We start from the raw sequence: 21,763 nt of genomic DNA on the forward strand, positions 1-21,763 counted from the left end.
AGGTTCACTGACAAAACACCTGTTTTATACTAAACACATTTTCCCGAACAAAAATAACTTGGTATGGTTATTAGCACAAGCCTATTAGCCTAGCAGCCAACAGACTTTTCCTCTGCTCATATGAATTCAGGATAAACACACATAAGACTTAAAATGCTATTTTTGTGGAGGCTTTATTGTCTCCACAAATTATTGTTACTTATCTCTGAAACTAAAGTAAATAAAAGCTTTGTTTCCACTGAGGGAAATGGTTTCAGCTTACAAAAATAGACAGGAGGTCTGCTTCGCCACGATGTGTAGTAACATTTCTGGAGAGGTGCACGTCAGGCTACGGCGTTGGCTCAGTGTTGACGCAGAGCCTACGCTGTAGCTACAGCGTCTCTTCAACGCAGAACTATTAATTCTGCCTCAGTTGTAATACCTCGTTACAACTAACCCCACCGGGTGGAAATTTTGTCAAGCCTAGCTAACACCTGTGGGGAGTTGGTTACATAGCTCAAAGTGGTGCTGTGTTTTAGGCAACAAGACAGTTGTTAAGATGACATATGGTGGTGAGTTGGTGAGTTACACGGACAGCTCAGTAATCACAAAACAAGTATGACAAAGAAATGTACTTGTATTGGCTGAAAACACTCTTTGTTACTGAACTCAGCTGAAACATGTCCAATCTCTGTGGAATTTCACAGGTCATTGTTTGGTCGTATTGTGGTCAACTGGCTGGAAGCAAGAAAGGATCGACCCTATGTAACCACATAATAAGTCCATGTAGCAATTAACCTAGGTAGATAGGTTACGCCCAACGCCCCCCTAATGAGTACTTTTACTTTGGTCAGTTTAAGTATTGCTACTGACACTTCAGTATGTGTATCAGCATTAGATTTTGAATGCAGGACTTTTATTAGTAACACAGTATTTGGTCGTTGTGGTATTGCTACTTTTACTAAGTGAAAGATCTAGAAGATTTCTTCTTCTACCACTGTCAGAATATTACTGTGCATGTTCATGTCTACTTTAGTAAAGTGAACACACTGTAGTTTTGGATTTTCAGTTATATTTTATGACGGATTATTTTATTTTTCAAAGCTCACTGCGATAAACAAATGCATTTAGATAAAAAAGTCCTGAGTCGAGGTTAACAAGTCGCAAGTCGAGTCCCACGTGTTCAACTTTGAGTTTCAAGTCCTAAACAAGTCATAATGCACTCTTTACCAAATGAAGGGCCATTTTAACAACACATTAACAATATATTAAAATCATGAATGCTTTTTAAAATCTGTATTTTATTTGTTAAAACAATTTTGTTAAATAAGTGCAGGTGCACTTCATAGCATTTAGCACTTTTAATCAGAATGAAATTTGTATGTTTTTGTCCTGTCTTGTATTTATCTCATCTCACATTGGGAAAATGTTTCCCTTTCCAAATTTGTAAGACATGTTTTATGAGACTACTCTTCACTTAAAGCAACATCAAAGCGATATTGTATATATATATATATATATATATATATACATATATATATGTATGTATGTATACATATATATACATATAAAGAGATTATATATAATCTCTTTATAAAGCACTTTTCAAAATAGTTACAAAGTGCTTTACATGTCAATAATCAAGACAGACTGGACATGAAAACAACAACTTTTAAAAGAACTGATAAAAACACTTTAGCCTATGAAAACAGAGGAAATAATAGACATTTTAAATGAACTTAAAACTCCAGTAAAATCAGGAAAGGCTCTCTGATAAAAGTATGTTTTAAGAATGGACTTAAAAGAGATCACCGACTTGGTAGACCTGATTTCCTCGGGCAGACTGTTCAGAGCCTCGAGGCCCTGACAGCAAACGCTCTGTCCCCTTTAGTGTCAGCCAGGCCTTGTGAAGAGCCTTAAAAGTCATCAGTAATCAGCTGGTTCTGGTTTATATATATATATATATATATATATATATATATATATATATATATATATATATATGTATGTAAGTAAGTCAAAAGGCTCAAGTCCAAGTGAAGTCACAAGTCACTGATGTTAAAGTCCAAGTCCAGCTGCAAGCCTTTTTTGATTTTGTCAAGTCGAGCACAAAGTCATCACATTTATGACTTGAATCTGACTTGAGTCCAGGTCATGTTACTCGAGTGCCCACGTCTGGTACAAAGCTGCCAGGGAGCCAAAGTACGAGAAAAATGACACAGGCGCCTCTAAAAATGTACAAATACTAAATAATAATCACTCAAAATATTGTCATAGAACAATTCAAGGTTGTAATGAATATTTTCACTTTTATACACACAAATACAGCAGAAAAATGTAAGAAACAAAACTACAATACAGTCTATTTACATGTAAACTTATTTTATCCCACCTCTTAAAACACTAGTATTTTATTGTTTTATAAATTTCCTTCAAAAGATGCGTAAAAGCCTCACATCAGCACTTCTGACTGTACTTTGCACAATGTATAAATACATTTATGCTAATATAAATAAAACATGCTTGATAGTGTATTCACCAGTGAAAAGACAGCTTCAGTGAACTGATGAACAAATAAAAGTGCAACATTAGTGAACGAAAAAGAGCCACCTTGGGTCACATTTGTAAAACTCACAACTCACCTCACACACAGACAGTAGGCCCCCTGCATAGTCTCGCTGTCTCTCAGCAGAAAGCTGCCATCGTGTCCAAACCGTTCCAGCAGCCTCTCTGTGGCCTCGCTTCCAATTCTCCCGTAGTAAATAGACCATACCAGCATCCCCTCCCTCTCCATGTTGCCTGCAAGATGGGCACCTGTGTGTGTCGAGGGTTGGTGAGGGTGCAGCAGGCTGCAGCAGCAAACGAGTGTGTGAGAGACTGTCAGGCAGGAAAAGCTCTTCTGGTTTTCACACTTTTCTGTCATGCAGCTGCACCTCGCATGTCTGTGCACTTTGACCAAACCAGAATAATGGCTTTTATCTGCTGAATGTGAAAGTATATTTTTGGCTCCACTTTGCTTTTTACATTTTTACATTTCCTGCTTTGCAAGTCACAAAAGAGAGAAATACTCTCAAAAAATGTGATCAATTGCTCAGTCCCGCTCAAGCATTTTGCCCTCTAATAACGCCTGTATTATGAAATTAAATGAAATATTGTCTGTAAGGCTCTGACAGCAATAGCTTTATCGTACCAGGATGTGGTGCAGACAAACACTATTGGGATTTAATAGCTTTGTGAAAGTGGTTTTTAACAAAGTCTGAACAACTTCCAGCAAACAGAAATGTGCTTACAGCAATGTCCCCCCCACATTAACCACCAGCCAACTCACCCACACATGCACGAAAAAAAAAAGACATCCAACCGAGTTAGTTGTGGTTTGATTTGACGCTGTCAGCAAAGCCAAACAAAGACAAAAAGTATTTCAGAGCATAAATGTTGTTTAAGTGGTTTCATGAAGTCTCAGACTCAGCTAGCAAGAATTCAGGCAGAATTTAAAAACATCCAACATAAGTAGTTCAAACTGAAACTATTAAGTTATGTGAAAATATTATTAAAGGTACAAAAAGTCCTTTTGAAACAGAAGTTAGAGTGTCTTTAGCTTCTGTGCAGTGACATATTTCCCACTAAAGCATCCTACAGACTGAGATTTTAGCAATCATATAAGATCAGTGCGGTTACACTGGGCAACATGGATTTAATAAACCTGGGTACGACATCAAGTTTAATGTATGCAAACTGTACGATGGCAGCACCTACTAAATCGTATGGAGGTTTTTATTGGACCTTTTTATTTGTAACCCACACAAGACAATCTACAAACATGTACCATGATCCACAAATGCTTATACCATTATACAAACTACATTTGTGTTGTTTAAAGTCATATCCACAAAAGTACAGCGTGATTTGCAAATGCACATAACTTACTCTGTAAACACGTACTTAAATTACACATACAAATGTCCAGGTATTACCAACATAAAGAGTTTCGCCATAGCAACTACACATGGAGTCATATTTATACATTTGTGGATCTATTTTTACACGTGAAACTGGATTTGCACATTTGTGGATCGCTTCCTGTGAGTTTGCGGGTCATATGACATTTGTGTCTTCGCATAATTTTGTCCAATTCCTACTGCAGCAGGATCTGTAAAAAAATATATGTGTGAGGTGCAGTTACTTGCCACATCAGCAGGTGGTACCTGTCATGCAGAACAGTCCATTTCAGATCAAATAAAACTACTGATGCATTAATGTGTTTATCACTTTGATGTTGAGGCTGGTAAATGTGGGGCTTTTTTGCAGGTAGCAGGGAAGTCTTTTGTTCGTTATTTTTTTTTATTATTAGTCTGAATCTGCAGTTTGCAGTGGTGGTGGAAGGTAACGAAGTACATTTACTCTCAAGTACTGTACTTAAGTATAACTTTGATGTAATTGTTCTTTGAGTATTTCCATGTTCTGCTACTTTGTTCTTCTCCTCCATGTTCTTTTCTCTACCCTACATTTATTTGATACATTTAAATACTAGTCAAACTACAGATTCACACTCACACTCGTTAACTGCTAACTAACAGATTCATTTTTAAGGAAAAAAAAACAGAAATAGAAGCCTTCATTGACTCTGTGAGCTTTAGGGCTGCATCTCAAAGCAATAACCATTCAGAAATGGTAAAACTATAATGTTTTCCGATGTAAATGTTGCCTTTTATTTTATTTTTTGTTGGCTTTGCTGACAGACAGCCAGCTAGCCACGTTAACATGAGGAAACATAGTGCCCACCATCCAGTCTCCACTGATTAGCTAGCGTTAGCCTTGGTCGCTCTGCAGCACGCATCACCCTGCCTCTCAGTCAGTGATTACCACTAGTTAAACCCATCCAGGTGATGGCATGACATGCTGCAGTACATGGTGGCCACCCTTTGGTCTCTATCCAGGTAGCCATGGTGAGTAAGTGGCTTCATTTTCAGCTGCTAAATCCCTTTGGCACTGTTAACTCTGTTAGCACCACTAGATGTGCTGTCACTGCTAATGGCACTAACAGAGCTAACAGTAGTTAACCATGCTAAAGGGGATTCATGGCTCAAAATTGAGCTGCTTTCTCACCAGGGCATCCTGCAAGGAGACCAGGGCTGTGTCCGAAATCATTCACTCCCTACTCACTACATAGGGAGTTCTATGTAGAGGACTGTAAAGTGAGCTAACCTGCCACATGAAAAAACACTAGGCTCATTCGAGAAGAGCCAGGCCTGCGCAGAATGAGCGCGGCCTCACTCTGAAGTCGTCGAAATCTGGCGCTTCGGCAGTAACTTGTGGCATAAGAAACCAATGAAAACAGGCGTCCTTTTAACATCGGCACAATAAGCGGCTGGTTGTCATTATAGTTTAACGGCGCCCAACAGCATCAGGGGGAAATGCAGCTGGACAAGGACGAAAGTTAACATGGCTATCCAAGTGGAGCAGGCAGGAGGGGTGGTGGATGGGTTGACTTTCACCTGAGAGAGAGCGGTGTTCATGTCCCATAAGATTCCTCTTTTTTCTTAAACCTAACCATGTGTTTTTGTTGTTCAGGGAAAAAAGCGTCAATTGGCGGTGTTGTACCGACATGGTGCATTTACTTTGAAAGAGACTGTATGTAAACGTTAAATTTCCTGTGAAAACAGAAGTTCATTTTGAAAGAAGAGAACATCCAGTCCCAGAACATCAACAACCAACATGACCAGGGTACCTTGCATGTCATATGTGGACATGGAAAGTCCGTGACCAAAACATCAATATGTGACGAGGTCAGACTGAGAGTGTTGGCAGAAACGATCACTGCCGATCGCTGCACAGAGTATGCTGGTTAGATTTGTGTCTGACTTCATCCCTACTTGCTCTGACAATTCTTTTTACAACTAGTCATAATGGTTAACAAAACACCTTGCCAAAGGACTGCAGTTGAAAATTAGCCTAATGACAAACGCTGGCACATTTACAGAGATGTTGATTAATGTGCAATGTCCTTTTAAATGAATAAATTAAATGAAAATGATGTCATGCAAAAGTGAGCAACCATATTCTCACGAGATCGAGTTGGCTGTAGTTTTTGGGCCAGACGCTGCAGTTGCCCTCCACCGACTGCAAAACCCAGGGCGTGATGGGAAACGTCAGGCTCTCACCTTATCTATCCCAGCGAACATTTTTCAGATGGAAAGATGTTTAAATAACATCTATGGTCATTTGAGAACGTTGATTTAATGGTTACATTTACACCATATTTCACTGGGATTTGCAACAGCGAAATGTTTCATCCTCAACAGTGTGCAAATAACTGTCTGTTATCATTTCGGAGCTTAACGAAGGATTCACATCCAAATTTCTCAGTTGAGAGTCATCACCATGATCGATTTTTAAACACCTTTTAAACCTCAAAATGCTATCTAACTTGCAAGCTAGGACTACTGAGTCACCAAACCTTCTGATTTTATTTTGTGCTAACAAAATAAAAGAGGTGTTGGTTTACTTAACACCAAACGTGTGACCACAGTGACGATGAGGGAACCTTTAGGTGCTGGTTGTCTGGATGCACAATCTCCACAGGCTCCGGTAAGATGGGTAATAAATCCAGTCCACACTCATCGACATGCCACTCCTTAATCGTTGGATGTGATGTGGTTACTACAACAGAGGGAATAAACAGAGAACATTTACATTTGTTAATAAAATGCAGCAATAATAAAAATAAACAGTGTGGCATGAAATACACAAGGCAAAAATAATCATTACAAAGATGAATAAATGAGAGTACTGCCCTCATAACTGTAAAGGGAGTGTTAACATGGAGCAATCTTAGAAGTATGGCTTTTTGGTGGGCGGGACTTAGCTGGAGGCAAAACAATTCTCCACAGACATTAAGTAGTGCTAGCTAGCAAGTTCTGTTAGCTTGTTTTAGACAATGGAGGAAGATGATGCGAATGGTGCATTCAGAAATATTCATTCTGAGTGCTGGAGCACACTCTGGCACAAACTGGACTGTTTGTCAATTCGGGGTGCTGTCTGAATGTGCCGTTCAGTTATCCAGAGCACCGCACTCTCAGATTTGCAAAGTGCACTCTGGGCACTCTGTCTGGGGAGATGGAGGAGCAGAACGCCATGTGGAGTGAATGTGTGGTTAACTTAAATGTTTATTAAATAGAAATATAATGCTCCGTTTCTTCGACCAACAGGGCCCTCATTTTAGTGTAGAGCATCAGACTGAATTTACAAACGCACCATGTCAGGTCACTCACTCTGGGACCGTGAGTGTTACTTGAATAAGTAAACACTGACCAACGGGACCAGACTGGCCGACCCGTATGCTCTGACTGACCCGTATGATGTCACAGGAAGCTTTGTGGTCGATTACTATGCCAGTCTTACAAAGGAAGACGACACTTGAACGGTTTCCTCCAGTTTGATTTGCTATCAAAGCTAACATTAGCTAATGCACTAAAAAGTTAGCGTTATGGAGAAATCCAATATTCCTCTTAATACCTCCCCAACTTCTGATGAGGTGGACATGATAAGCCTTAATATACATAACGTCATTCATCCCTACAACAGGAAATACTTTTTCCCTAACCTGATATCACGTGAGTATTTTTGATGATCGCCTCCGTCCAGTCCTTTGGTCTTATCACATTTAAAGTTAACCATCGTTGTCTTTGTTTTTGTTGATGGACAGTGGCGGCTGGTAGCCTATGTGATCAAATTTAAGTTTTGAGCCATGACTCCTTCTATTCTGGCTCCCAATAACACAACAAGATGACATGTGAGGACTCCGATGTAGCCTACAGCCCTGTGGTGGACCAGCTAAGAAACTGACGCCATTGTGACGTCTGCCCATATCCATTACTACTGCGCCAGTGCACTCAGAGGGTAAACTAAATAAGTGCAGGACCGTCCCTTAGCAGACGAGTCAGAGCGCTCACTGTGCTCCTATAACACAGCAGTGTAACTAATTAAACAACATAAAGGATCATATTACAGAGAATGACAGTTACAGTATAATAACGATAAATTCTTATGGACACACCGAATGATAAACCAGGTGCAAAAGACTCCAGACAAAATGCAGCATTGATGAAATCTTGCCATGTGAATTCAGTTAGCAAAAGCCACAGACTTCAGGACTGTGCATGTGGACAGTGAATGTTTAGGACACAGAAATACAGTACATACACACTGGAGTAAAACTGGAGAAGATTTTATTTAGGAAACTGTGACAGTTGACAGAAATATGAATACTCAATTACAGATTCAATCCTCCATTCATTTCACGTATCCTCTTGAGGGTCGCAGTGAGGTTGAAGCCTATCCCAGCTGACATGGGGCAAGGGGCAGGATAAACCCTTGACAGGTCACCAGACTATCACAGGGCTGAGACAACCATTCACGCTCACATTCACACCTGCAGCGGCCAGATACTTCCAAAAAATACCTCAGTATTGTAACAAAGTATTATTACTATGTTACAGCACAACTTGTCATGACGCACCACTATGTTTCCTCAGTAGCCCAGAGTGGACAAACCAAAACAAAGGCTCCAGATAGGGCCATTTGTGTTATCAGCCCCTCCACGATGGGCAGTATCAGAAAAACGCTATTTTTTTTTTTTTCAACATAAAACGAGGAGGCCGAGGACGAGGAGACCTATGTAGATAATTTCCCCTAGTAAAAACCTCCTGAACATCTGGATTTTAGGTAATCAGAGAAAAAAAGTGAGCACACATTAGCAGGTGCTAGGCTAACAGCCATCTCTGAGATGCCTGACGCACGCTCTCTGTCTGCTGGTGGAAATGTGCTCACCTGTGTGTGTGCGCGCGCACCTCGGGGCGCAACCTCACCGTGTGCGATGCAGAGAGCAGAAGAGAATTGTAAACACGCGACGATGTAGAGACAGAAACGACATATTGTCGTGCAAACAAGGGGGGATAATAAAGACATAATGCATAATAAGCTCCTCTTTTTTACCACCTCCTCCTCCTTAGTTTCTGGCCTCCAGTGAGTTGATGGCTTGAAGCTCTGCAGAAAACCTCTCGCCCAGATCTCTGTTGGCCTGCAGGAAACCACCCAGCCTCTTCAGCTGCTCAGCATCCTGAGGAAGAGACAGGGTTGGTCAAAGTCACATGACATCTTTCTTTATATGTGTCATTTATAAGTGAGCAAGTGAACATGGACATATTTGTTCTCCACACCTGCGTCTTTGTATCATCATCAGCACCATGCAGTAACTCCTGCAGACTCTCTCTTAGTAGCTCAGTCTCCCATTGGCTGATTAAGTCGGCGCTCGTCTCCCATTGGCTGACAGAATCCGACTCTAATCCATCCAGGCCAGCAGAGTCAATTCGGTCCAAACCAGAGACACATATTGACAAATCAACGGTCAGCATCTGGACGAACAGAGTACACATGAACACAAAGTGTGGCACAAAACAACACGGATGCAGCTGGGACTTCCAAACACGGGACGCACTTCAGCAGCAGTGGCACACACGCAGACAAACATGCTCACCTCCTCAATCTGTCGTCCAACTGTTGCCATCTCTGGGATGTGGCTCAACTGCTGCACAAGATTTTTCACTGCGGTCTGGTACCGCCTCATCCATTCGTCCGTCACACGCAACTCACAGGAGTGCATCAAGTCGTTCCTAAAACGGATGACCTGGAACCGCACAAATGAAAGAGAACCACACATTATTTTAGACGACAACTTTATAAATTTTTAAAAAAGTGTAAGCTTCTTTCAACCTGTGTATATTAGGGCTGCCCCCACTATGAATTTTCTTAGTCGACCAATAGTTGTCATTTAGGGCCATTAGTCGACTCGTCAAATGTGTAATAACCGCAGGCCACCTTAACAAGCATCGTGTAGCCTATTTACCTGAAATCCTGAGTGCAGAGCTGATCTTCTTCCAGGCGCTGTTTATAAGTGTGTGGGCCTATCAACTGTGGGACAGATGTAAAGCTCTGGGTAGCCCTGCACTAACATGATCAACTTCTCCATATTTATCAGAATGAATATTTACAGAAGAAGAGAAAGATATCTGTCAGCTGTGATTGGTTTGTAACCTGACTCCTGTCTGACTGCCGAGCGTGGCCACTTCCCGTGTTTGTCCAAACAAAAGTAGCATGGCATGCCCATTTAGACAATATGACTATTTACCTCTCTCACAAATTTTGGATCCCCGTAGCAGAAACAGTCGCAGTAGTTGATTAGGTTGAGCAGAGCTGAGGCATCACATTGATCTGCACTCTTCAGTTTCCCCTGACCTCGTGGCATGTAGGCCTGCAGAGCGACAGAGAGAAGAGAGACACCTTCATCAGACTCACACATTCAATCTTCAGATCCTTCTGAGAACTTTCCAGTCTGTTTTAGTGTCATAGCACGATGATGTGTGCTGTTAGTCAGTGTTGGGGGTAACGAATTACAGTAATGTATTACATTTTACCAGTAATGGAGTAACATAACGTTATCGTTCAATTTTCAAATAGCCAACATTCCTTGGGCACACCATGTCCAACAAACACAGCTGTAAGAAAAAACACATGACCAGATCTGAGCTTAAAACAGTGATGCGTCATCAGAATCACTTTATTTTATGTTTCATTTCACATTTTGCATGAAATAAAATATTTTCACTAGAGCTGACAAAGAATTTTCCTAGTCCACCAACAGTCGTCATTTAGGGCCATTAGTCTGAGAAAGAACAGTATAAGTAACATTGTAATGACACTGTTGGCAAAGTGGCTAAAGCCTAGTTCACATTACACGATCGTAATCTTTTGAGTGTTCTGGCGAGTGGCGACCTGTGTGTGCACACCACAAGATTTCTCCACCGAGCCCTCGCCGACAGAGCCCCAGATAACGCGGTGATGTCACCAAACTTGGAGACGACACATCGTAAAGACATGGATATTCTTCCCAGTGTTGAATCAAATCTGCCTGCAGGGCCTGGGTCCAAACACAACGTGCTCCCCGTGATCCTGTGGACACCGCCATTGTTGTTGTTGCTTGCCAGCTTGTCAGTGTTGCCAGATCTTGGGAGAGAAACAAGCAACCAGGGCTATGGAAACAAGCCCAGAAGAAGCGACTATCATGCCTTTAAATAACTTATTAGATGGATATAGAGAAAGGTGACATTTAGAGAGCAAGCCCAAATAAGCAACTCTACTTTAGAAACAAGCCCAAAGTTGCGGCTAATAAGCGGACCTAGCAACCCTGTGGCTTGTCCTTCTCACATTTCTTCCCTCCTCCTGCGTGCTGATGTGGGACGTATCCCGTCTCTCATTGGCCGATGCTCTTTGTCAGTCGTGTCACACTTCTCCAGTTTTCTAGCATGCCAGATGTCCAGTCCCAGTCGCAGACGAGGGGGTGACTTGCTCGTCGGCTTGTTCACACATGATCATGGCAGACTATCTGCCGACTCTCCTCCGACCCAAAGTGGCTCTCAAGATCCTCTGCGACGTCAAAATCTCGGTGAAAATCATGTAATGTGAACTAGGCTTAATGGACACGTAGCTACTTCCATGTTTCAGATGAAACAAAATTTGTGGCCGAAGCCAAAGCCGAATAATATTAAACGCTTGGCCGAATACCGACTATTGTTGTTTAGTTTTCCATTAGTTTTTGCAAATGAACCAGATTAGTGTTGTCACGGTACCAAAATTGGATCCCACTGCACGATATCAGTGAAAATATCATGGTTCTGAGTAGTATCACGATACCACAGCGTAAATGAGGCAGATGTGCCTTTTGTCATTTATAAAAAGATAAATCACTTTTCTATAATACATCAATGATATTTCAATGCAATAAATTACTTACTGACTTATTCATACTTCAAAAACAGCATCAATAAGTGATGAACATAGGGGGGATCAAAATAAAATAAATAAATAAAATAAGAACCAACCAGCCACCCTCCTCCCCTGACAAGAAAAGAACAGTCCCTAAAGTGCGGTGAGGTTTGTGGGCCGTGAACGGCTCGTTTCTCCTCTGACATGTCACATACCTGTGTTTGGCTAGCTCAGCTGTTCAGGTACTTCTGGGCAGTCCACACGCCAAGAAGAGGATATTATTGGAGCCGACTTCTCCATCGTCGGTAAGCCGATGGCCGCCATATTTGACAGGAATACATTACTGTCTGTGTCTGTGACCCCCGTTCAACCCACAATCGGTGGGATTCGCCTTACGTTTCTGCTGCTGGTTGAAATCTGTAGGCTGCTCGCACAGCGTGCTGAATGATTTAAGCATATTTTGCTTGCTCAAAACTATTTTTAGTCACAAATGCGAGTGCAGTGAGAAACGGATCGTCACACTGCTGACATTTTACACCACGCGTCACAGCACACTGTTTGATTGCATTATCAAAACACGCCGCTATTATTCGGCCTTGCTTTTAACTTATTCCACCGAATACCGAATGTGTGTTTTTTGCAATATTCGGCCGAATATATTCGGTTACCGAATATTCGGTGCATCCCTACTCAAAATGATCCCACGCTTTGGATTTCCTGCCTGACATGTTATTAACTAGCCTGTGTAATAACAGCAGGTACCAGCCCTGGAAATTAGTCAGACTCCTGTCTGACTGCTGAGCATGGCCACTTCCTGTGTCTGCCCTTTCAAGTTCAATTCCCACATGGTTCACTCATATAAATTTTGATTTATTTTGACAAGGTGCAGCTCCTTAAAGAGTTTCACATTTTTTGTTTTGTTTTTGCAACTAAAGTTGTTCTCACCAAACACTTTCAGTATGGTACCTTTGGATCCAAAAGTAACCTTTCAGACATGGTGCCTAGACCGTTGGTCCGCTTAGCGTTTCCACCACAAACAGTACTCTAACATGTGGGCTGGGTTGTTGTCACTCACTGCTCCATCCAGCCCCCACTGCATTTCTTCATCACCGGTAACACAGATGGAAGTCTGCACCTCATTTATCGTCCACAGAACGAGGCTGCACGCCGACATTTTCAGAACAAAATAAAACAGGCTGCCATATCCCGACGCTCTGCAATGCTATTTTTTTCTCCAAGGGGAGGATTAAAACGTATTCTGTCACTTAACCCGACCTAAATTAATATTTATAAACGCTTGAAGATCCACTCATTATTAAAAGTGTCTGTCTAAAGTGATGGTCAAAGTTGTCACAGTGAAATTTAAGGTGTGTTGATGGATTACATCTTCACCTCATGCATTGAGTAACATTACAAGTTGATGTTCCACCTTAAAAGTTGCCGGCAGTTGGCCCAGTGAATTAAGTTAGTAAAACATCCTTTCATTTTATAGTTATAGTTTACTAACTAAACTCTCCACAGTATGAACAGTGGTTACATGAGCCTCACAACCAGCCACAGCTCAGCCCTGAGCAGAGTGACGTCCTCTATTGACCAATCAACAGACTGCAGTGTTCACAGCTCCACCTTTTAGTACCAGATCTGTGTGCTAGGTACCCCAACAGAGGGGGGACCAAAAATGGGAATAGTATGGAACTGTTCTATTGGTACCATCCACAACTTTTCACAGTGGAAACAGGAAAAAAGCGTACCGTACTACTTGGTGGAAACAGGGCTTAAGCGACCAATGAAATCTCGCCAACTAATGACGTCTCTGATGGACTAATGTTTGGTCGACTATTAGGGGGCAGGTCTAAATTTTATCAACTAACCAGCATGCATAACAAGAGTTAAAAACCAAGGCTTTTTTCAACTTCAGGACTTCAGCCTTCAGCTCTTAACTTTTTAAACATCAAAGGGTACATTTTAAAAACCTAACACTCAGGGTGGCTCAAAAAAAAATATTTGTGTCTTCAGTGAGGGGATAAGTAAATAAGTCAACAGTCCCTTCCGTGAAGTGAGTGTGTCTTCAGTGGCGTGTACCTTGGCCAGTTCCCAGTGATCAGTCCTCCAGTTGGGAGGGAAACAGTTGTCCCAGTTCACTGTGGCGCCCGGCTGTCTGTGGTGACTCAGGATCTCTATCTGCCACTTTGAACACACCTGGCAGGGTGAGGAAAGCTACACACACACACAAAGTAATGCATCTTATGCAGGAAGTTACAGTGAGAATAAGTGGTAAATATTACAGTGATTAATATAATATAGTCGCAGTAAGCTCATAATAAATGAGTCTCTTTGTGGGCCCACATAAAAGATACAACAGGAGATCCACACTGAAGTGCTGCAGAAACGAAGTTTACAGGCTAATTTCACCTTATTCCCTCTGGGTCTGCATGAAGTCTGACATGGTTTCCGTAGCAGAGGGTTTTTATTGAGCAGATCTCCGTGGAAAGCTCTCATGTTGCGGGCGATGAAGGGATGCAGCCCATCCTTGAGGATGAGCAGACACCGTCCAGCCTTCAGCCAGTTTTTATACTCCCTGTCGTTCAGACGGGTCGCCAGATCCTCATGGACCATGTCGGATTTACTTCCCGATACAAACACCCAACAAAGGGACAAGTCCAGGCGGAATCCTCATGCTTAGCTCCACCCTCTCGGTGCGAACCACACAGCGACCACGAGATGGCGCTGTCTACCTGAGAGACTCCAGGATGTGGCTGGTTACTGCTCCTGCTGGTCCAAGGGAAGTGTCAGGGCTCCGGAGAGCAGGGCTGCAGCTCCATTCAGCAAAGCACAGAGATCCACCTTTTTTAGGAAGATCATCAGTGTGCTGAACTGTTTAAAGACTTTTACCCCTCAGGAAACTGCAGGAGCTGATTAAACGAGCAGTGTGTAAGATTTAGGGGGATTTAGTGGCGTCCAGCTGAGAGGATTGCAGAATTCAACCAGCTGACAGTTAGACGGTTTGAATTCCTTCAGTGTTCATTGTTCAGGAGGTTTTTACTGTCAGCTAAATTATCCGCAGAGGTCTCTTAGGGTGCTTCACACCTGCCCTGTTTGGTTTGGTTCACTCAAACTGAAGTTTGTTTGCCCCCTAAGTGTGGTTCGTTTGGGCAGTTTTGAATACAGCACTCAGGTGCGCACCAGAACAACTGGACCGAGACCACCTCTTCAAGAATGTCTCGGCCTGGTTACAGAGGGGGGGGGGGGGGGGTCCTTCCTCAGGTTGAGAAGTTTAAGTATCTCGGGATCTTGTTCACGAGTGAGGGTAATATGGAGCGGGAGATCTACAGGCGGATTGGGGCGGCGTCAGCAGTGATGCAGGTGCTTAACCGGTCCTTTGTAGTGAAAAGGGAGCTTAGCCAGAAAGCGAAGCTTTCAATTTACCGGTCGATCTACGTTCCAACCCTCACCTATGGTCACTGGCTCTGGGTAGCGACCGAAAGAATGAGATCGTGAGTACAAGCGGCCGAAATGAGTTTCCTCCACAGGGTGGCTGGGCTCAGCCTTAGGGATAGTGCGAGGAGCTCGGACATCCGGGAGGGACTCGGAGTAGAGCTGCTGCTCCTCCACATCGAGAGGAGCCAGTTGAGGTGGTTTGGGCATCTGGTAAGGATGCCTTCCGGACGCCTCCCTTGGGAGGTGTTTCGGGCATGTCCAACCGGGATGAGACCTCGGGGACGCCCCAGGACACACTGGAGGGATTACATCACCCGGCTGGCCTGGGAATGCTTTGGGGTTCCCGTGGAAGAGCTGACGGAAGTGGCTGGGGAGAGGACTGTCTGGGCCTCTTTGCTGAGGCTGCTGCCCCTGCGACCCGGACCTGGATAAGCGGAGGACGATGAGTACGAGTACGAGTACGAGAAAACAAATGAACCCGGTGATTTAAACTTGTAAAAACACAGAGTAAAGAAATTATATGTTAAAAAAAATCTGTCTTTCCATACTGCTCATCACGGAGGGGCTGCTAATCACAGTGGCCAACGCATTGTGGGCTGCTGGAGAAACATCGTAGTGCAACATGGTGATCTCCGTAGACGAGGACCTGCTCCCTACGTAGATATAAGCAGCTCATTCTAACGTAAGGAAAACATGGTTCTTATTGAGCCATTAGCCTTGCACCTGCAAATGAATACTCACCTTTTTTCTCTGATAGCTTAAGATCCAGACGTTCAGGAGGTTTTTACCAGGAATCAAATTATCGACAGAGGTCTCTTCTTCTCCAAAACAAACAACCCAGGTGATTTAAACCATTAAAAATAGAGATGTACCGATACCACTTTTTCCTTCCTGATATCGATTCTGATCCCTGAACCTTAGGCATCTGCCGATACCGAGTACCAATCCAATACCAGCGCGTAAAATAAAAATGGATGGGATATGAATTGTTGTATGTCTCAACTCCTAAAATATTTAGAAATAAATACATAATAGTAGAATGAATGCCATAAAACTTATTATTACTATTATTATTATTATTATTATTATTATTAGCCAGTGTTGACACAGATCAAGACACAGGTTAAAGTGCAGCCACACAATTTGGTAAAAAAGACATTTTAAAGGCTACAGTAGAATGCTTTTTAAACTCCGCTCCATTTCCGTTTTGTTTGCCTGTAGCGTGCGTATGCGTATTGACGTGAGGCATTACGTGGTATTGGATTGGTCATAGGCTGTACTTGCCAATACCCGATACCACATTTTAGGCAGTATCGGAGGCGTTTCCGATACTGGTATCGCTATCGGTACAACTCTAATTAAAAACACTGAAAAAAGCAGTTTCACGTTACAAATCCGTGTTTCTTCAGTGTTGTCTGGCATGTCAGAGATGGTTGTTAGCCTAGCAAAGGGGCTGCTAACTACAGTGGCTGACACAAAAATGCAAATGTCCCTTTCTAGAACCAGTGTTTGGTTTGTCCGTTCTGGGCACCTGTAGAAACATTGTGGTGCAACATGGCGACCTCCATCGATGAGGACCTGCTCCCTATATAGATATAAACAGCTCATTCTAATGTGATGAAAACACAACAAATCTTATTTTCAGGTGATTACACACTAAAGAAAACATACGTATGTTCCACTTCTGCTAACATATCCCCCTAAATCCTACACACTGAACCTTTAACATGCTTCATGTATTTGGTGACAGTAGCTGGTCTTATTTGTTCAATCCAACCAGTAAATATGTCTGTTACTGATATGGAGTCAGGACAGTGACATCAGATTTTAGCATCGAAAACAAAACCTGAACTGTAAAATGAAAGATTGGCATTATTTCCACTGAAAATAATAATAGGCATTTATTTTAAATTCACCTCAAAGGAAATTGTAACACAACTATTCCTCATATTTGAACTTTGAAGAAAAACGTTATGACTCTACATATCTTCAAAACACTGACCGAAATTGTACATTAGCAGTGTGGCGGTACAGGAAACATCGGAGCACGGTGGGTCCAGAAGAGTGACCGTAATCATGCCTCCCCTTCACGCCAAACCAGGGACAAAAAATTTACACTGAAAACCGCCGCCAGTGGTAAAAAAAACTGTTGAAGTAAGAAAAAAGTGCCCCTGAAAAAAGAGCAACATTAAAAGTATCTGAAGATTGTCATGGACAACCAACCCATAATAATAACTATCAGAAAAATACATTTTTAATGCCTCTATTTTATTTTTCAGTGGAACTTTTTTCAGTGTTTTCATTTGTTTCACAGCCAGTACAACTTTTTTTCCAATACCAGTGTCTCAATGCCAATGTTTCCTTTTTCAGTTCAGGTTTTGTTTTCAATGCCAGATTTTAATGTCACTGTCCTGGCTCCATAATACGGCTGCAAACATTAAAGGCTGGCTGATGAACGCTGCAGCTGATGCCTCTTGACTGAAAAAAGAAAGTCTACAGCTTGATTTAGTGGTGCAGGAGTGGATAATGATTAGGAATTAAATGTTTTGAGTTCAGTTGCTTTGATTTTGATCTTTGTTTTTCTTAAACTGTCCATCATGAGTCTGACAATGTTATAGGAGTGCAATGATAAATCAATGGAGTCCTCTTGAGGGATTTTTTTGTCCACTTGGGAGTAGGATGTAAAAACAAGCTGGAAACACACTCTCTTCGTAGTTCTGTTTTTGGTCTCTACCAACTCCTGAGGGAATTATCTGGCTCTTTAAAAGATAAATGCTCCACTATGTTCAGCTACACTGTAAAATATCTGACGGTACATTTACAGTAAATTACTGGCTACAAGTTGCATTACTTTCACTGTGTCATTTTTACAGTAAATTGTTGTAAAATAACTGCTGAATACTGTGATCTCACAGTAGTTATGCCTGGATATTACTGTGATTTAGCAGTATGCTCCCTAGGGCTGCCCCCTAATAGTCGACCAAATGTTAGTCGACCAGAAAGGTCATTAATCGGCAAGATTTCATTGGTTGCTTGGTTGCAGAAAAAAAAGTGCCTTGTCAAAACAAATCAAAACCTGTATGACTGGACCATGTGGGAATTTAATTTGAAAGGACAGACACAGGAAGTGGCCACGCTCAGCAGTCAGACAGGACTCACGTTACAAACCAATCACAGCCGACAGATATCTTTCCCTTCTTGTGTAAATATTCAGTCTGATAAATACGGAGAAGTTGATCATGTTAGTGCAGGGCCACCCAGAGCTTTACATCTGTCCTACAGACGATAGGCCTACACACTTACAAACAACACCTGGAAGAAGATCAGCTCTGCACTCAGGATTCAGGTCAATTGGCTATACAATGCTTGTTAAGGTTGCTTAGCAACCTCAGACACAACCTGCCACTGCAATCTTGAAAGCTGACACAAAAAAGGCACAACAGTAGCACCCAGCGTCCGACCTCGTGGTGTTCAGGTGGTTAAAGACGCACCATGTGTACGGCCCCTAATTTCCAGGGCTGGTACCTGCGGTTATTCCACAGGCTAGTTAATAACATGTCGGGCAGGAAATCCAAAGTGTGGGATCATTTTGAGAAGGTGAAGGACGAACCCAAGGTGATATGTAAACTCATCTTCATTGGTCGACTACAAACATGACGTATCATCTGAAACATGTCAGTAGCTACATGTCCATTAGCCACTTAGCACAATCATTACTGCTTTGCCGACAGCGTCATTAACAGGCGGCTCGCTCAGTGTGTGACGTGTACTTGTAGATAAAATATAGGCCTATATTAATGAAGGTTCATTAGTACGGTTTTGTATTTCTCTGTAATGTAGCACAGTGTTAACAATGTTACTGATATTTTTTCTTTCTCACACCTTCAACTCAAACCATTGTGTTGCCCCGCCCAAATAAATAATTTAATAATTACATTAATATCATAAACATGTGGGCGACTGGGAAAATTCTTAGTCGGGGGCAGCCCTATTTACAGGGTGATAAAAAATGAATATTCCATTAATATTCCTGTTTACATGCAGCTGTGTGTACTCTGTTATGTTGTTTAGCACATCAAATTATGGAAAAGTGGAACGGCAGTCGTGTGCCATTTTGCTTCCTCGCATCAAAATAGGACTTTTTCAAATTTTCCCACCGATGGCGTACTTGTTGGACCGTGCAAACACAGCCTCCCTCTTTCCTTCCCTCAACCACCATCTTGAAAAGGTTGGCATTGCGATACTTATGCAAAATCAAAACATGGTGATGTTCTTCATGTTTAAAAGTAGGTGTGTTTCTCCTTCCGACTTGAAACATGAGCTTTTATTTTGGACATACATCTCTCTTCCCTGCAGCACTGCAAACGTTGACTAGTTGGTTTGCATAATTAAGACTGTTCCTGCTGTACAGGAACCAGTGAAGGGAAACTTTGCTGATATTCAACCAGCTGTTTAAACACCACAGCCTACCTGAGTATTGTTCCTGGATGTACAATTGACAAATCTGCAGCAACTGGGTGATGCTAACATGTTAATATGAACCAAAATCTCTGATGATTGTTTCCAGCATGTTGTTGAATCTATGACACCAAGAATTAAGGCAATTCTGAGTGCACTCTTGTTATTTGATCTGCTCATAGCTACAGTACAGGCCAAAAGTTTGGACACACCTTCTCATTCAATGCGTTTTCTTTATTTTCATGACTATTTACATTGTAGATTCTCACTGAAGACATCAAAACTATGAATGAACACATGTGGAGTTATGTACTTAACAAAAAAAGGTGAAATAACTGAAAACATGTTTTATATTCTAGTTTCTTCAAAATAGCCACCCTTTGCTCTGATTACTGCTTTGCACACTCTTGGCATTCTCTCCATGAGCTTCAAGAGGTAGTCACCTGAAATGGTTTTCCAACAGTCTTGAAGGAGTTCCCAGAGGTGTTTAGCACTTGTTGGCCCCTTTGCCTTCACTCTGCGGTCCAGCTCACCCCAAACCATCTCGATTGGGTTCAGGTCCGGTGACTGTGGAGGCCAGGTCATCTGCCGCAGCACTCCATCACTCTCCTTCTTGGTCAAATAGCCCTTACACAGCCTGGAGGTGTGTTTGGGGTCATTGTCCTGTTGAAAAATAAATGATCGTCCAACTAAACGCAAACCGGATGGGATGGCATGTCGCTGCAGGATGCTGTGGTAGCCATGCTGGTTCAGTGTGCCTTCAATTTTGAATAAATCCCCAACAGTGTCACCAGCAAAACACCCCCACACCATCACACCTCCTCCTCCATGCTTCACAGTGGGAACCAGGCATGTGGAATCCATCCGTTCACCTTTTCTGCGTCTCACAAAGACACGGCGGTTGGAACCAAAGATCTCAAATTTGGACTCATCAGACCAAAGCACAGATTTCCACTGGTCTAATGTCCATTCCTTGTGTTTCTTGGCCCAAACAAATCTCTTCTGCTTGTTGCCTCTCCTTAGCAGTGGTTTCCTAGCAGCTATTTGACCATGAATGCCTGATTGGCGCAGTCTCCTCTTAACAGTTGTTCTAGAGATGGGTCTGCTGCTAGAACTCTGTGTGGCATTCATCTGGTCTCTGATCTGAGCTGCTGTTAACTTGCGATTTCTGAGGCTGGTGACTCGGATGAACTTATCCTCAGAAGCAGAGGTGACTCTTGGTCTTCCTTTCCTGGGTTGGTCCTCATGTGTGCCAGTTTCCTTGTAGCGCTTGATGGTTTTTGCGACTCCACTTGGGGACACATTTAAAGTTTTTGCAATTTTCCGGACTGACTGACCTTCATTTCTTAAAGTAATGATGGCCACTCGTTTTTCTTTAGTTAGCTGATTGGTTCTTGCCATAATATGAATTTTAACAGTTGTCCAATAGGGCTGTCGGCTGTGTATTAACCTGACTTCTGCACAACACAACTGATGGTCCCAACCCCATTGATAAAGCAAGAAATTCCACTAATTAACCCTGATAAGGCACACCTGTGAAGTGGAAACCATTTCAGGTGACTACCTCTTGAAGCTCATGGAGAGAATGCCAAGAGTGTGCAAAGCAGTAATCAGAGCAAAGGGTGGCTATTTTGAAGAAACTAGAATATAAAACATGTTTTCAGTTATTTCACCTTTTTTTGTTAAGTACATAACTCCACATGTGTTCATTCATAGTTTTGATGCCTTCAGTGAGAATCTACAATGTAAATAGTCATGAAAATAAAGAAAACGCATTGAGTGAGAAGGTGTGTCCAAACTTTTGGCCTGTACTGTATATTGCAGCTTCTTTAAGTAAATATTTATCTCATATAAAGCTTATAATACTTGATATTTTGTTTTTTTAGAGGCCTGTACCTGCTGGAGTCTAAGCAGGTCAGATCATCTATACCTTTGTCTGAGCTAACTCTGTATCTGTTTCTATAACCCGCTGGAGTTGGTGCATTGTGCCACCCTGAGGCAGCCCCTTATGAGAGATGGCATCACCAAGCTGCTGCCTCTGCTGTGAAGAGGAGGGTTGGAAAACCCA

At 42.3% G+C, this 21,763-nt stretch overlaps 2 protein-coding genes across 4 annotated transcripts in view; both read right to left on the reverse strand.

Moving 5' to 3' along the window:
- The window catches only part of LOC117271937 (SH2 domain-containing protein 1A-like), a 9,349-nt gene extending 2,708 nt beyond the window's left edge, over nucleotides 1-6,641 (reverse strand). For 2 of the 3 annotated variants that reach the window (XM_033650500.2, XM_033650499.2), the window contains exon 1: nucleotides 2,622-3,598. In XM_033650500.2, coding sequence (XP_033506391.1) covers nucleotides 2,622-2,902 — 281 coding nt within the window. In that variant the 5' untranslated portion in view covers nucleotides 2,903-3,598. Of the gene's footprint in view, nucleotides 1-2,621; nucleotides 3,599-6,523 lie in introns of those variants that run through there. The other variant, XM_033650501.2, reaches the window with a different exon arrangement.
- On the reverse strand, nucleotides 6,428-14,477 carry LOC117271936 (uncharacterized protein CXorf38 homolog). The gene is made up of 7 exons (XM_033650497.2): nucleotides 14,212-14,477; nucleotides 13,882-14,016; nucleotides 10,166-10,288; nucleotides 9,515-9,664; nucleotides 9,198-9,392; nucleotides 8,977-9,097; nucleotides 6,428-6,639 (listed from the first exon to the last, which is right to left on the reverse strand). The coding sequence occupies exons 1-6, from the start codon at nucleotides 14,413-14,415 to the stop codon at nucleotides 8,987-8,989; spliced, it is 918 nt and encodes a 305-aa protein (XP_033506388.1). The 5' UTR covers nucleotides 14,416-14,477; the 3' UTR covers nucleotides 6,428-6,639; nucleotides 8,977-8,986.
- Nucleotides 14,478-21,763: the final 7,286 nt, after the last annotated feature.

The sequence above is a fragment of the Epinephelus lanceolatus genome, chromosome 12 (assembly GCF_041903045.1).
Source record: "Epinephelus lanceolatus isolate andai-2023 chromosome 12, ASM4190304v1, whole genome shotgun sequence".
Classification (NCBI taxonomy): Eukaryota; Metazoa; Chordata; class Actinopteri; order Perciformes; family Serranidae; genus Epinephelus; species Epinephelus lanceolatus.

Bases quoted from the DNA above. Each gene is read 5' to 3' on its own strand.
- LOC117271936 (XM_033650497.2), bottom strand. From the start codon at position 14,415: ATGGTCCATGAGGATCTGGCGACCCGTCTGAACGACAGGGAGTATAAA. The intron at 10,289-13,881 runs GTACACGCCACT...GTCGCTCTGCAG, and splicing joins ATCACTGGGAACTGGCCAAG to GCCTACATGCCACGAGGTCA. The intron at 9,098-9,197 runs GTGTGGAGAACA...TCTCTTCCTCAG, and splicing joins ATGATGATACAAAGACGCAG to GATGCTGAGCAGCTGAAGAG.